Consider the following 13,890-nt stretch of genomic DNA (forward strand, 5'->3'; position numbering starts at 1 on the left):
TGTTTTTGCCATACCAAAGCCTTTAAAACTTATTTCTAAGTTATGTAAAGGTTATTTAAGGTATGTTAAGTTTATGATGATGTTCCGGAGTGTTTGTCGCGTTAAACTGATCGTGTTTACGCATCAGTTTGCGTATAACTTTCCAGAAAACGATATAGAGTTCAAAATCGATCAAAAATCAACATGGGCACAAAACCAAACATAAATGAGAAACATTGGGATCAAAACACACTGTTTTATTAATATTGTATTGTTCAGAGTTTGTAAAATGATATCACAAGCACAGATGTCACATCTATGTCATTGAATTTCAAAAGAGGGGTTTGCCGCATGCACATTTTCTCCTAATCATGTACCCGCAACACAAGATCAATAACGCGGACCATTATGATAAGGTTGTGTGTGCTGAAATTCCTAACAAACTAACACATCCCAGATTGCATGAGATGGTTGTCAAGCACATGATTCACGGTCCTTGCGGCAATTTACGATCAAGCAGTCCTTGTATGCAGGGTGATCCTAAAATTTGTCGTTTTCACTATCCTAGACAATTTAACGAACAGACGACACAAGGAGAAGATTCGTATCCGTTGTTTCGAAGGAGAGACACCGGGATAGAAGTGGACCTACGAGGACAAACACTTGATAATAGATGGGTGGTCCCATATAACCCAAGGCTTTTGATGATGTTTAACTGCCACATGAATGTTGAAGTTTGCTCAAGTATAAAATCTGTGAAATATCTTTTCAAATATGTTTATAAAGGACATGACAAACAGGTTATTCAAGTCGATCAAAGTGAGCCAGGGGTTGTTATTAATGAGATAAAAAGATTTCAAGATGCACGCTACATATCGCCCCCAGAGGCTATGTGGCGCATTTTTTCCTTCTCTCTTTCTCAAATCTTTCCTGCTGTTCTAGCCTTACAACTTCATCTCCCAAATAATCAGATGGTTAGATTTAGAGATGATGACTTGATGCCTAATATTGTTGATAGGGAAAGGGATAAGAGAACCATGCTAACAACATTTTTTGAGATCAATAGAAACGATGAAACAGCAAGGGTACATTTGTATAAAGATTTTCCAAAACACTTTACGTGGAATGGAAGCACACGCCGTTGGATTCGTCGCTTCGGTAAAAAACAAAGAGGTCGTATCGTTTCCGCTAATCCAGCCGAAGGAGAAAGGTACTACTTACGCCTACTTTTGTCAAATGTCAGAGGGCCTACTTCTTTTGAACATCTTTGCACAGTTAATGGTCAACAGTGTGCGACATTTCGGAAAGCAGCTCCTGAGTTAGGCTTAATAGAAGACGATGAATATCTATCACAATGTCTCGAAGAAGCCTCTACGTTTCAGTTTCCCAATGCTCTTAGAAGGTTATTTGCGACCATAATGATTTTTTGCCAACCTGGAGATATTCGAAAGTTATGGAATGACCACTTTGATTCACTGTCTGAAGATCATCGGTTACACTGTCAAAGTATAGAACGAGTTCAAAATATGGTTCTTACCGAAATTAGTGTCTTGGTACAATCCATGGGTAAAAATTTCAATGAGTTCGACCTTCCTAAGATAACAGACGATGTTAACTTACAAGATGCATGTTATCGTGAGTTACAAGAAGAGTATGGGATTGTTTTGGAACCTGAACACTTGAGTGCCAAAGATTCACTTAATCCGGACCAAAAAAACGTGTTTGATGAGATCATGATGCATGTTGATAATGATCTTCCAGGCGTGTTCTTTATTGATGGTCCAGGTGGAACTGGAAAAACATTTTTGTACATTGCCTTGCTTACTGAAATTCGGTCACGTGGTCTTATTGCTCTCGCAACAGCTTCATCAGGTGCAGCGGCTAATAATATGCCAGGAGGTAGAACGGCTCACTCGAGATTCAAGATTCCTCTTAATCTTGAAAATAATTCAATGTGCAATATCAATAAACAGAGTGGGGCTGCTAAACTGATTCGGTCTGCCAAAATAATCATATGGGATGAAGCGTCGATGGCTAAACGACAGGCGATAGAGGCAGTCGATCGTACATTCCAAGACATTATAGGTGTTAGTCTCCCATTTGGTGGAAAGATAATGGTTATGGGAGGTGACTTCAGACAAGTGTTGCCGGTTATTAAACGTGGCACTCGAGCACAGATTGTAGACTCCAGCGTACGAATGTCACCTCTTTGGTCTTTGACTAAGAAGATGCGGTTGACCATAAATATGAGAGCGCTAAAAGATCCATGGTTTTCTAAATTTCTTTTAAGAGTCGGCGATGGAACTGAAGAACCAATCGAAGGAAACTATATCCGCATACCCGATGACATGACAATTCAGTGCAACAACAGAGAAAACGCTATAAAAGAATTGATCCATGCCATCTTTCTATCAAGTGAAGATAATGTATATTCTTCAGATTATATAATCTCTAGAGCAATATTGTCCACTAAAAATGACAGTGTTGACGAGATTAATAATCAAATGATTGAAATTTTTCAAGGGGAGGAAAAAGTTTATTACAGTTTTGATGAAGCTGAAGACGATCAGCGCAACTTCTATCCGGTCGAGTTCTTAAACTCGCTAAATGTTAGTGGTTTGCCGCCTCATAAGCTTCGTTTAAAAATTGGATGCCCAATAATATTGTTACGTAATATCGATCCATCACATGGCCTGTGTAATGGCACGCGATTGATATGTAAGGGTTTCATGCGAAATGTTATTGATGCGGAAATTGCAGTCGGTCAACATGCCGGAAAAAGAGTTTTTTTGCCAAGAATCCCTCTAACCCTTTCTGAAGATGACATGTTCCCATTCAAGCTGAAAAGAAAACAATTTCCAATTCGACTTAGCTTTTCCATGACGATTAATAAAGCTCAAGGTCAAACAATTCCGAACGTTGGTATTTATCTTCCGGATTCTGTATTTTCACATGGACAACTTTATGTCGCGTTATCAAGAGGGATTTCAAGACAAAGTACGAAGGTCTCGCCAAAGAATTCAAACAAAGCGGAGTTTACACATCAAATGTTGTCTACCAGGAAGTGTTGCGTGATTAATTAATCGCATCCGAATAAAAAAGAAGGTAAGTAGATTTTGTGCCTTATTTGCTTCCAGAAATTACCTTTTAATTACTATTTTAAACCACCTGTAGGCGTCTAACATTTTTTTATGTGTCGAAATCTGGTACAGTAGAGGAGAAGGTACAAGAAAGTCATAAACGAACGGATGTATTGGTAAAACAGGAAGAGATACAAGAGACTCCCCGCATGGTGTTTTTATTGTTTTGTCCAGCTACTTGACTGTTTTGAACTCTTCTTGTTTTTAATTACATCTACTTCCTTGTTTTGTACTATTCTTGTAGAAGATCACCAAGTAATCGATAAACTAACAGAAAAACCAGTGCCATTGTATCACGAATAAGAAAACTAACTTAAGTACTATACAATATTTCATGAGACGACGGATAAACTAACGGTAAACAATTATACTATTGTAAATTGCCACTCCCGCCGCATCGCGCGGGTAAGTGACTAGTATATATATATATATATATATATATATATATATATATATATATATATATATATATATATATATATATATATATATATATATATATATATATATATATATATATATATATATATATATATGATGTCACACCCCGACCACGTAGGACAACAAACCGTGGCGGAAACGTCGGGGAGTGTTGTAACAGAAGCTATTGTTTCACAACCATGGATACAAAAAGTTTCGTTTTATTGAATAAAATTAAACATTACATTGTCTTAACACATCACAAATAAACTACATATCGTCTATCACTTGTTATTATGTCACTAAGGCCTTGTCCAGATCCTACGTGACGCATGCATCCTAGAATCAATCAAGCAACATCACCTGAAACATATGAAAAAAACAAAGTCAGCAAAGAAATGCTGGCGAGTACATAGGTTTTATAAGAGTATCGGAATCATGGCTTCGTTTACATATTGCAGTACTTAATTGGACTACAAGAGTCAAAATACAAACCTTGTTTTGAAAAATGTATTGCAACATAATTAACCAACTCCAAACAAGATGGTTATAGTTTATAAAACCTCGTAGCCATGATTCTTAACCCCAAAAGCATTTGTTTTTAGAAAACCAACTCGTAAAATATCTTGTAAAAACTCGTTAAAAACTCGTATGGTTTATATCCTTTAGAAAACATCGTTTGTGTGACATCGTTTCAAAATCGTTTACCCAAGTGAACTAAATAACGCCACGGTATGTAATATGATGAAAACACTTATATATAGGAAGTACCGGCGGCGTATCCACCATGCTTTCATCACATTACACCCGCCCCGTTATCTAAACACTAACCAAAAACCAATCGTTTACCCAACTTGTTTAACTTTTTCAAATCGTTTTCAAATCATTTCCAAATCGTTAACTCGTTTCAATCATCCTCGTTTTTATTGTGAAAACTATATATGGTTGTCTCGCTAATAACATTCAAACCTTTGTGACTCGACCTCCTCGCGTCTCGCTTGTCGCGTTAACAAACCACCAAAGGGTAAATTAACAAACATCAGATTCAGTCATTACCCACAACCCCCACACATAACCATGGGTGCAGTAAAATAACGGGATTTGTCAGATCCTTTGGTACCATAACCTAATACTGGTCGGCTTGATCAATGCTAACGAATTTCATTTGTTATGTAACTACAACCAACAAGTTTGTTCACTTTATTGAAATAGTTATTAGTTTTGTATAAACCATCTTAGTTGTTTTTGAAAAACCATCGTTTAAACTTTGAAACCATTCCGTACATATGAATCACCCCAAAACAATTGAAAACATTAAAATAGGGGAACTATGTACTCACATGTAGTGCAAAGTATCCTCAATCAATAGAACTTTAAACAACCTCAAGCAAACCAAAGGAATCAAGTAGCACCTAGTAATCGAACCACTAGTCAAACAATAGACGCCTAAATCGGACGATCGGATAGAATGAAGTCTCGTAAACCAAATGAGTGTTGGAACTCATGTGATATGGTTTAACAAAGCTTACATCCTAAAAGAAACCTAACCTAAGTGCTTTCGACCCATTGCGGCCCATTAAGGTAGCTTACGCTACTTTAACGCGTCCTGCGCGCAAAGCGCGTACAAGACGTCTAACTAGTCCTATGACAAGTATTATATGCCAAAACATGTTTAAATATGTTACATGATCAGTTATGTGACAAAAATTTAGGTTACATATGCTTAATTACCAATTATGTATGAAAAGGGTATTTTGGTAATTTACATATGGCATATATGTTGGACCGTGTTGTGACCCTAAACAGTCAGTATAAGGCAGTTCATCTTCATATACAGAGGCGAAATCAAAGTAAATGAAGTCACACAACTTTATCCTCTTAATTTCCTTTTCTATTAACGTTTTCTGAGTCGTTTACAAGAATTTTGACAAAAATCTGGCAGCACCTCGACTCTAATTCCGCTCCAAAAGTTTTTTTTTTTGAATGAGATCACACTTCAGGTATTTATACTGTTGTTGATTTCGCTCCAAACAGTTCGAGCGAAATCACCATGTGATCTTACGAGCGGAATCACCAGCTTAGCTTTGGAGCGGGATCACCTAGAAACACTAGGAGCGAAATCACTCATTTACATCTAGGAGCGGAATCACTTAGTTCTCTAGGAGCGAAATTACAATGATACCTGATTTCGCTTCTAATGACATACATGTCATTTGGAGCGAAATTACAATCTAAAATCCATTCTTGATTTCCGAGCTCCAATCTAACCTATCTAGACCTAAGACTCGATTAAGACGCAGTAAACAGACATTCAGTGCACCAACAGACTCCCCCTTGGATGTTGACGAAGTCTTCGGCGTCGAATCTTCAGTCTTGGTCTCTTCTCCACCTCTGTCTTCTCATTGTAAAAGCTCTATCTTCATAGGTTCAGGATCTCTTCCTGTCTCTATCTTCAATCTCCCCTTTGACTGTTGATCCAGAACTCTAGACTCCCCCTCTCGGTATGCTGGGATCTAGGATCTTTGTTTGGTTCAAACTTTGACTTTTTGAGCCATGGGGATAATGAAATCCACAACCTGTTACTCAACCAATAACATTACAATCTATTGACTTTAACAATAAATCACAAACTCTATCAGTTTAGAAATCCACTCAAGTATTCAGGTCCAAGTTAATGACCCTGATTACTCAATTAATCTACAAAGTCCAATTTAATGACCTTGGTTGATCTTTTGACAAACAAACTGATTTTTGATTACTTTCTCAAAAATTTTCCTGAAAATAACAAGCATCAAGTTAATGAACTAGTTTTGACTTTTTCAACAACTTAATCTTCATTAAGATAAGCTCTCCTCATTCTCCAGTCCAGAACTTTTCCTGCATCTGCTTCAATCTTCGAGAATCCAACGATCAACTCTCCCTCGGAAAAAATAAAGCAGAAATAAAATCTTTTTGGATTTTAATAAAGTTTCTAAACTAGGAAATGAAATGCAGAAACTTAAATTGCAGAATGTAAAGAAATTAAACTATTTACAAACATATTTTTGGTGAGCGTGTCAGGGAATCATATCAGCTTATCAGACAAGTTACTAGTACCGTTAAGCTTAATTTCATACTCAGAATTAAACAATTCACGTCGATTGTCGATATACTGATCCACTTTAAATTCTCACACAATTTTCAATGTATTCAGGATACGAATTAGATGTTTTAGGAACTTAACTCATTCATGTGTCACACCTCTTGAATATACTCCCGTATCCAGAATCCCAGTATTCAGTCTTACAGGTGAGTATAACACAGATGATATCTGTAAGAGGTTAGCTGCGAGGGCCGTGAGAGCTCAGGTCGATACTTCCGTATACGCGGAGAGATGACGTCTTCGACTTTTCGGTGTGTCCCCTTTAGAGGATCTTTTGTTACAACAGCAATGATTATCAATTTTATTGTTTAATCAGTTTGCTAAGGGCGATGCTATGTTTCAAGCATTTGCGGAAAGTATTATTCGGGGACTAGGTCAGAACTTCCATTCAGCAGAAGTCCCGGAATAATACCCCAGATATCACTGAGTATAAAGACCTAGTATCTCAGAATAAGGGACCTTTCAAACGAGATTTCAGGGGTTACCTATATATCCAAGTAGTGTTCCCCCCGAAATAAGTTTCGTTTTGAAGTTTTAGGTTTATATCCCGAATAATTCTACTAAATGTGCGAAAACCTATCGACATATCATCAGTGAGATTGTTTAACGCATTTAATTCGTTATAAATCTTTAGCATACAGTAACTATCAAACTGATGTACTATCATTTTCCCTTTTTACACAAGCTCATTTTCAATTTTACATTGTTTTTGGATTTTGAAATTTTATCATGTTTTTTGTATTTTTGAATTTTTTACTGTTTTTGTATTTTTTTAATTTATATCTACTCCCCCTAAATACCAAAACAAGTAAAAAATCAACAAACCATTGCAGATTGTTTCTCATCTTCATCCAGAACAGTACCTTCATCAACGCCAATAATGCCATCCGACACCGAAAGAAGCTTCATACCATTCAGTTTTAAAAGATATTTAAAACATGTTTTGTCAAAAGCTTTGGTATGTAAATCAGCTTTCTGTTCGTCAGTGTGGATTTTCTCTATTCGAATCAACTTCTTCTCGAAGCAATCTCGAATGAAGTGATGTCGAATTTCTATATGTTTAGTTTTAGCGTGATGTACTGGATTTTTTGTTATGTTTATTGCGGCCTCATTATCAACAAAAAGAGGTGTGTTAAGAAACTGCAAAACGTAGTCGCGCATCTGTTGCTGTATCCACAGGATCTGAGAGCAGCAACTGCTAGCAGACACGTACTCCGCTTCACATGTAGATAGCGCCACAGACGTTTGTTTCTTACACTGCCAGGTAACCAAGCGAGGTCCAAAGAACTGGCATCCTGCAGTTGTTGATTTTGCATTGACTTTGCAGCATCCGAAATCCGAGTCGGAATACCCTCGAGCGTAAAGTCGCCTTTTCTAGGATACCACAACCCCAATGTAGGAGTTCCTTTCAGGTAGCATAATATCCTCTTCACAATAATCATGTGCGAAGCTCTCGGGTTAGATTGATATCTTGCTGCGAGGCACGCTGGGTACATGATATCAGGACGTGAAGCAGTTAAGTATATCAATGAACCGATCATGGAACGATAGAACGTCTCATCAGCCCTGTCTCCGGTGAGATCTGGGTGAATTCCATGATTTGTTGCAAGTGGGGTAGCAGCTGGAGTAGAACTTGAAATTCCAAATTTCTCTAGAATATCACGAACGTACTTCGTCTGGTGAATGAAAATTCCCTCAGGTAGTTGTTCAACTTGTAGCCCCAAAAAGAATTTCATCTCCCCCATTGATGACATTTCGAATTTCTGCTTCATCACTGATTCGAAATCTTTGCACAGATCCTCATTCGTTGACCCAAAAATTATATCATCCACATAAATATGTACGATCAGAGATGTCCGTTGACCTCTTTAGTGAAGAGAGTGGCATCCACTTTTCCACGAATGAAACTGTTGGCTAGTAGGTGTTGAGATAAAGTCTCGTACCAGGCTCTCGGGGCCTGGTGTAAACCATACAGCGGTTTGTCCAATAAGTAGACCTTGTTCTTGTGGATCAGATCGGTAAAGCCCGGCGGCTGTCCGACATAAACCTCCTCTTTAACCTTCCCATAAAGAAACGCCTATTTTACATCTAGCTGATATACTTTGAAGTTCTTCCAAGATGCAAATGCCAGGAAAATTCTGATTGCTTCTAGTCGTGCCACATGAGCGTACACTTCAGTAAAATCAATCCCCTCCTGTTAACTAAAGCCCTGAACAACGAGTCGAGCTTTGCTCCGTACAACAACTCCTCTGTCGTCTCTCTTACACTTAAATACCCATTTCGTATTGATTTTCCTGTGACCATCCGGCAAATCCACTAGCTTCCACACTCCTAACTTTTCAAACTGACTTAACTCTTCTTGCATCGCGTTGACCCAAGAGTCTTCAGTAAGCGCCTCTTTGTAAGTTCTTGGTTCGATCTACGAAATAAAACAACTCAATGAAAATTCAGTTTGTAGAAGTGCTACTGTAGAGTAAAAACATGTAAGCCCTTGGTCAATTTGACGTCTCGTGCGAACGCCCGATTGCAACTCTCCAATGATCAACTCCTCTGGATGGTAAGAAAGAATTCGTGGCATTACTTCGCTTGGAACATCCATATTTCCTTCCAGATTAGTAACATTTTGATTTGCACCTTGTTCACTAATTTGGTTTGATTGACTTGAATCCGGAATCTGCTCCCCTTCAGAATTTGTATCACCATGGTCAAATATCGGCATGTTCTCAGATTCTTGATTATCATCCCGAACCGTCTGATTATCTTGAGCAACTTCATTCTGTTGGACATCATCGTGTTCACCAGCATTGCTAGGACCTGCTTCATCGTCATTCGAAGTTTCCCGTGGTCTTCTAAAATACTCAGCTGGGAACCTTTGCTGTGATTCATACTCTCATGAAATATCCAACTCATCAAAGAAATCTTCTTCTTCCTCTGATTCTTCTCTAATGTCAAACGAATCCCACAATTTGTCATAATGATAACGCCATGAATCTCCTGGATTCTGCGGCGGCATTGTATAACCTTGACATTCAACATTTGCAGCTTCAATAATCCGCTTCTCACTTGGAACAAAGACACGTCGCATAGGGCTTGCATAACCAACAAATATTGTCACACCCGGACCATGTAAAACAACAAAACGTGGCGAAAACGTCGGGGAGTGTTGTAACAAAATCATTGTTTCATAACACCTGGAAAATAAAAATGTTGATTTATTGATTAAAGAGTTACAATGTCTTAACAAACAAAGAAGTATAACAAAATTAACTAGTCTTGCATCTTTTATTGTCACTAAGGCCCAAGTCCGCCTATGTGTATCTTGATCAATCCTATGCATCATCTCTTGAAACACATGTGAAAATAGGTACATCAGCATAAAAATGCCGGCGAGTACATATGTTTTATTGTTTTAGGATTCATGACTTATAAGTTTAGAAAAAAGTCGTTTAACAAAAATCAGTCATGATCCTTGTAAAATGTTTTGTTTTATAAATCGTTTGAAAAGCGATGATATATATGTATAGATAAAAGAATGATTGTAAGGTTAAATGAATAACCAAGTAAAAATGAATTTGTATAATACAAACTGTTTTTGTAAAACAATATCTTATGAAAACTATGTTATTTGTGTAAAAATGTGTAAATCCAAATTGAATGATTTAAATAACGCTACGACATGTAATATAATACAAGCACTTATATATAGGAAGTACCAGCGCGTATCCACCATGCTTGTATCACATTACACACGCCTCGTTACTTAAATCACTTACCCAAACAACCACCAATGTAAATTGCTCATGTCTAAACCAATTTTCAAATGTCAGTGTGAAAACCATGTCAAAATGTCTATGTCAAATGTCAATCATGTAATGTGTAAACAAAATGTCATGTATGGCAAGTGAAATATGTATCGACTAAACCATAGGTGAAAATGCACAAAACAAAGTATTGAAGTAAAACTCAGTTTAAATCAATGTTATGCTTTGTGGAAATGCATGCTATACTGATACAAACATTTATGCGGTATTGTGAAAATTCCATACATTCAAGCCTTGAGACAGCAGGATAACCTTAGAGTAAAGGTTATCAAAAAGAAATGTTTTCGGATCCGGTCATTCCATCCATCCAAACAAACCTAGGATTTAAGGAAAGGGATTTGTCAAGTCCTACGGTACCATTACTTACTACCGAGCGGCGTGATCAATGTTAATGAATGTACATTGTCCCATTTAAACAAACCAAATGTCATACCAAAATGTAAGCATGTGATGTGATGTGAATGTACTAAGTATGAACAAAATGAACATACATAGCATGTGATGTGAAACAAATGTACTAAGTATGATGAACATACATAGCATGTGATGTAAAACAAATGTACTAAGTATGATGAACATACATAGCATGTGATGTAAAACAAATGTACTAAGTATGATGAACATACATAGCATGAAAAGGTAATGTAAAACAATGTACTAAGTATGATGAATATACGTAGCATGAAAAGGTAATGTAAAACAATGTATTAAGTATGATGAACATACATAGCATGAAAAGGTAATGTAAAACAATGTACTAAGTATGCGCTAAACGAACATACATAGCATAAAATGTCATGTAAAACGATGTACTAAGTATGCACACAATGGACATACATAACCAAAAAACATAATGAAATCATGTACTAATAGTGTACTAGTGAACATAGCAAGTATATGATATGAAAACATGAAAAGCATGAAAGTAACAAGTAGGCACATGTGTTTCACCCCAAAACGTTTGGAAAACAGTAAAAGAGTGGACTATGTACTCACCTGACGGTGCTTAGAAGTCTTGAACAACAACCAAGCAAAGCTAGAGGGATCACGGAATCAAACGGCACCCTATATAGATAACTACATAAATAACCGGACCTAAATCGGGAGATTGGATAGTATGAGGTTTCGTAAACCAAATGAGTATTGGAACTCATATGATATGGTTTAATAAAGCCTACATACGAAAATGAAACCTAGCCTAAGTGCTTATGACCCATTACGACCCGTTTAGGTAGCTTATGCTACTTTAACCCGTCGTTCGCGTAAAACGCATTCGGAACGCCTAACTAGCCCTATGACAAGTGAAATATGCCTTAACATGTTTAATATTGTTGCTAAATCAGTTTAGATGTCAAAAGTTACGTTACATATGCTTAAAATGAATTTATGCGTAAAAAGGGTATTTTGGTAATTTTCCTAAGGCATATAAACTACCTATCATACAACTACTTATATGACGTGACCATAAGGTATAATGTCACACCCCCAATTACCACCTACGGCGTGTCCCTAATGGAGTTGTAACGATCCAACAAAGAGCCACCAATCATATCAAACACAAGTTATAATTTATTGAAATACCCAATTGAAAGAAATGTATCGTTTGAAAAGTTAAATCAAAACCAAAGTATTGAGCGGAAGCATAAATGTATAAGCATATAAATGTAAGAAAACCAAATCAATATAATTGTTTATTATGACCAAAACCACTCCAGCAGCATCAGACGGCAAGCTCCCAAGTTCCTTCAATAATTACCTACAAGCATGTAAACAAGTGTGTCAGACTACGCTGGTGAGTTCAAGGTTTGTGTTTGTTTACCAAGTTCTCTTACCGATCATGTGAGTAAAACAGTTTACAAGACGATATGTTGTTTGTTGTTATGATGTTTGATGTTTCGATGTTGTTATTACTCGATTACCGAATGGCCATATGATATGTGATTGCCAACCCCAATGCCTCTATCAAAGCACTGGTCATGTTTTAAGGTAATTAGTTCGCACCCGTTCTCCTCGAACGTCGTGAGGGTGGCAAACCTAATAGCGCTATCAACTAATAACCCCCGTTGCCCTACAAGCAACGTGCCGGTAGATATTGTGGTCTTACAATGATAGAAAACTGAGTACGATAACCAACATCCCATTACACATGCATTCCCCTTCGGAACGTTACCCATTATCCCTTCCCTGGGATCCATGCTTGAGAAAGAGCAATGAACTCACCTTTGCTTTGCTCGGTAACATCAATTTACCCGTTAAACAAAATTGGTCAACCACAGCCTATGATAATTACATATACTAATCAGTTTATACACTAGCACAACAGATATTATTCCACTTAGTTAGCAAGTAATGAATAAGTATACATGTTTTAGCATTTATTGCCCCATACTCTTGACTTAACAGTTAACACGTTGTATAGCAATTCATTAACAGTGAACAACCCAATGAAACATATGATCAAATCAACTGTGCAGCCTGTTAACGTTTGTGAAATCTAAGTGACTTGGGCCCCCAACAATTCTCGTGGCCCAAGTTGCTACTTTTGTGCGTCCCATTTGAGTGCCATTATCAACAACAAACTAATAAGTTCACAACCCAAATTCTACATACTGGCACATCCCCTAATATGGCCCAACATGACTACTCGGTTAATGTGTGTTCCAATTCACAAGGTGCATTTAATTCAATAGTGTGAAATCTAATCTTTATGTATATAGCCGAACACTTATTCAGTTTGTATTACCCCTAAATAGTCAACAAGGCTCCACCGAAATTGATAAACATAGCTAGTCACATGATGGCCATTATAATCGTGGGCGGCCCAATCAGCCAATCCAAGTAAAATCCAAAATACACCGCCCATGTTACCCACTCTATGTCTAACTAATCATGCAGTCCAGTTCATCACTTTATATTACATCTTTATTATCAAAATAATGTTTGGAATAATTTGCCATTCAAAACAAGCTACAGTGGCCGACAACCATACATGTATCCATGCTATTATTGGACCGATTCAAGTATTGGGTTGACAACTTACTTTATTCATGTGATATATTCATGTAATATAACCTAATCATGCAAACATATTTATGTCACACCTATGCATACATCAACGACAATCTAACAGCAAAATCTACCCATTTGTCATAAACCCATGCAAGAACATACCATAATCATTCTTACACTCAAGATTCAATCATACCATACACATAATTATAAGTATCGAGTAACATACTAACCCGCAAGACTTGCTCGACAAGCTGATGTATTCGAAGGAGGGGGGGGGTCTCCACTGAACTCGTGCGATCAAGGGGGGCTTTAGGGTTTTTGACTTGTGTTCTAAGTTTAGTTTAATCAATACCCATGTTACGTATTCTTATATTTG

General features: G+C 37.2%; 1 protein-coding gene across 1 annotated transcript; it reads left to right on the top strand.

Moving 5' to 3' along the window:
• The first annotated feature begins 350 nt into the window (after nt 1-350).
• On the top strand, nt 351-3,062 carry LOC110925355. The gene has a single exon (XM_022169310.1). The coding sequence runs from the start codon at nt 351-353 to the stop codon at nt 3,060-3,062; it is 2,712 nt and encodes a 903-aa protein (XP_022025002.1).
• Nucleotides 3,063-13,890: the final 10,828 nt, after the last annotated feature.

Source organism: Helianthus annuus, chromosome 12 (genome assembly GCF_002127325.2).
Source record: "Helianthus annuus cultivar XRQ/B chromosome 12, HanXRQr2.0-SUNRISE, whole genome shotgun sequence".
In the NCBI taxonomy this organism is placed as follows: Eukaryota; Viridiplantae; Streptophyta; class Magnoliopsida; order Asterales; family Asteraceae; genus Helianthus; species Helianthus annuus.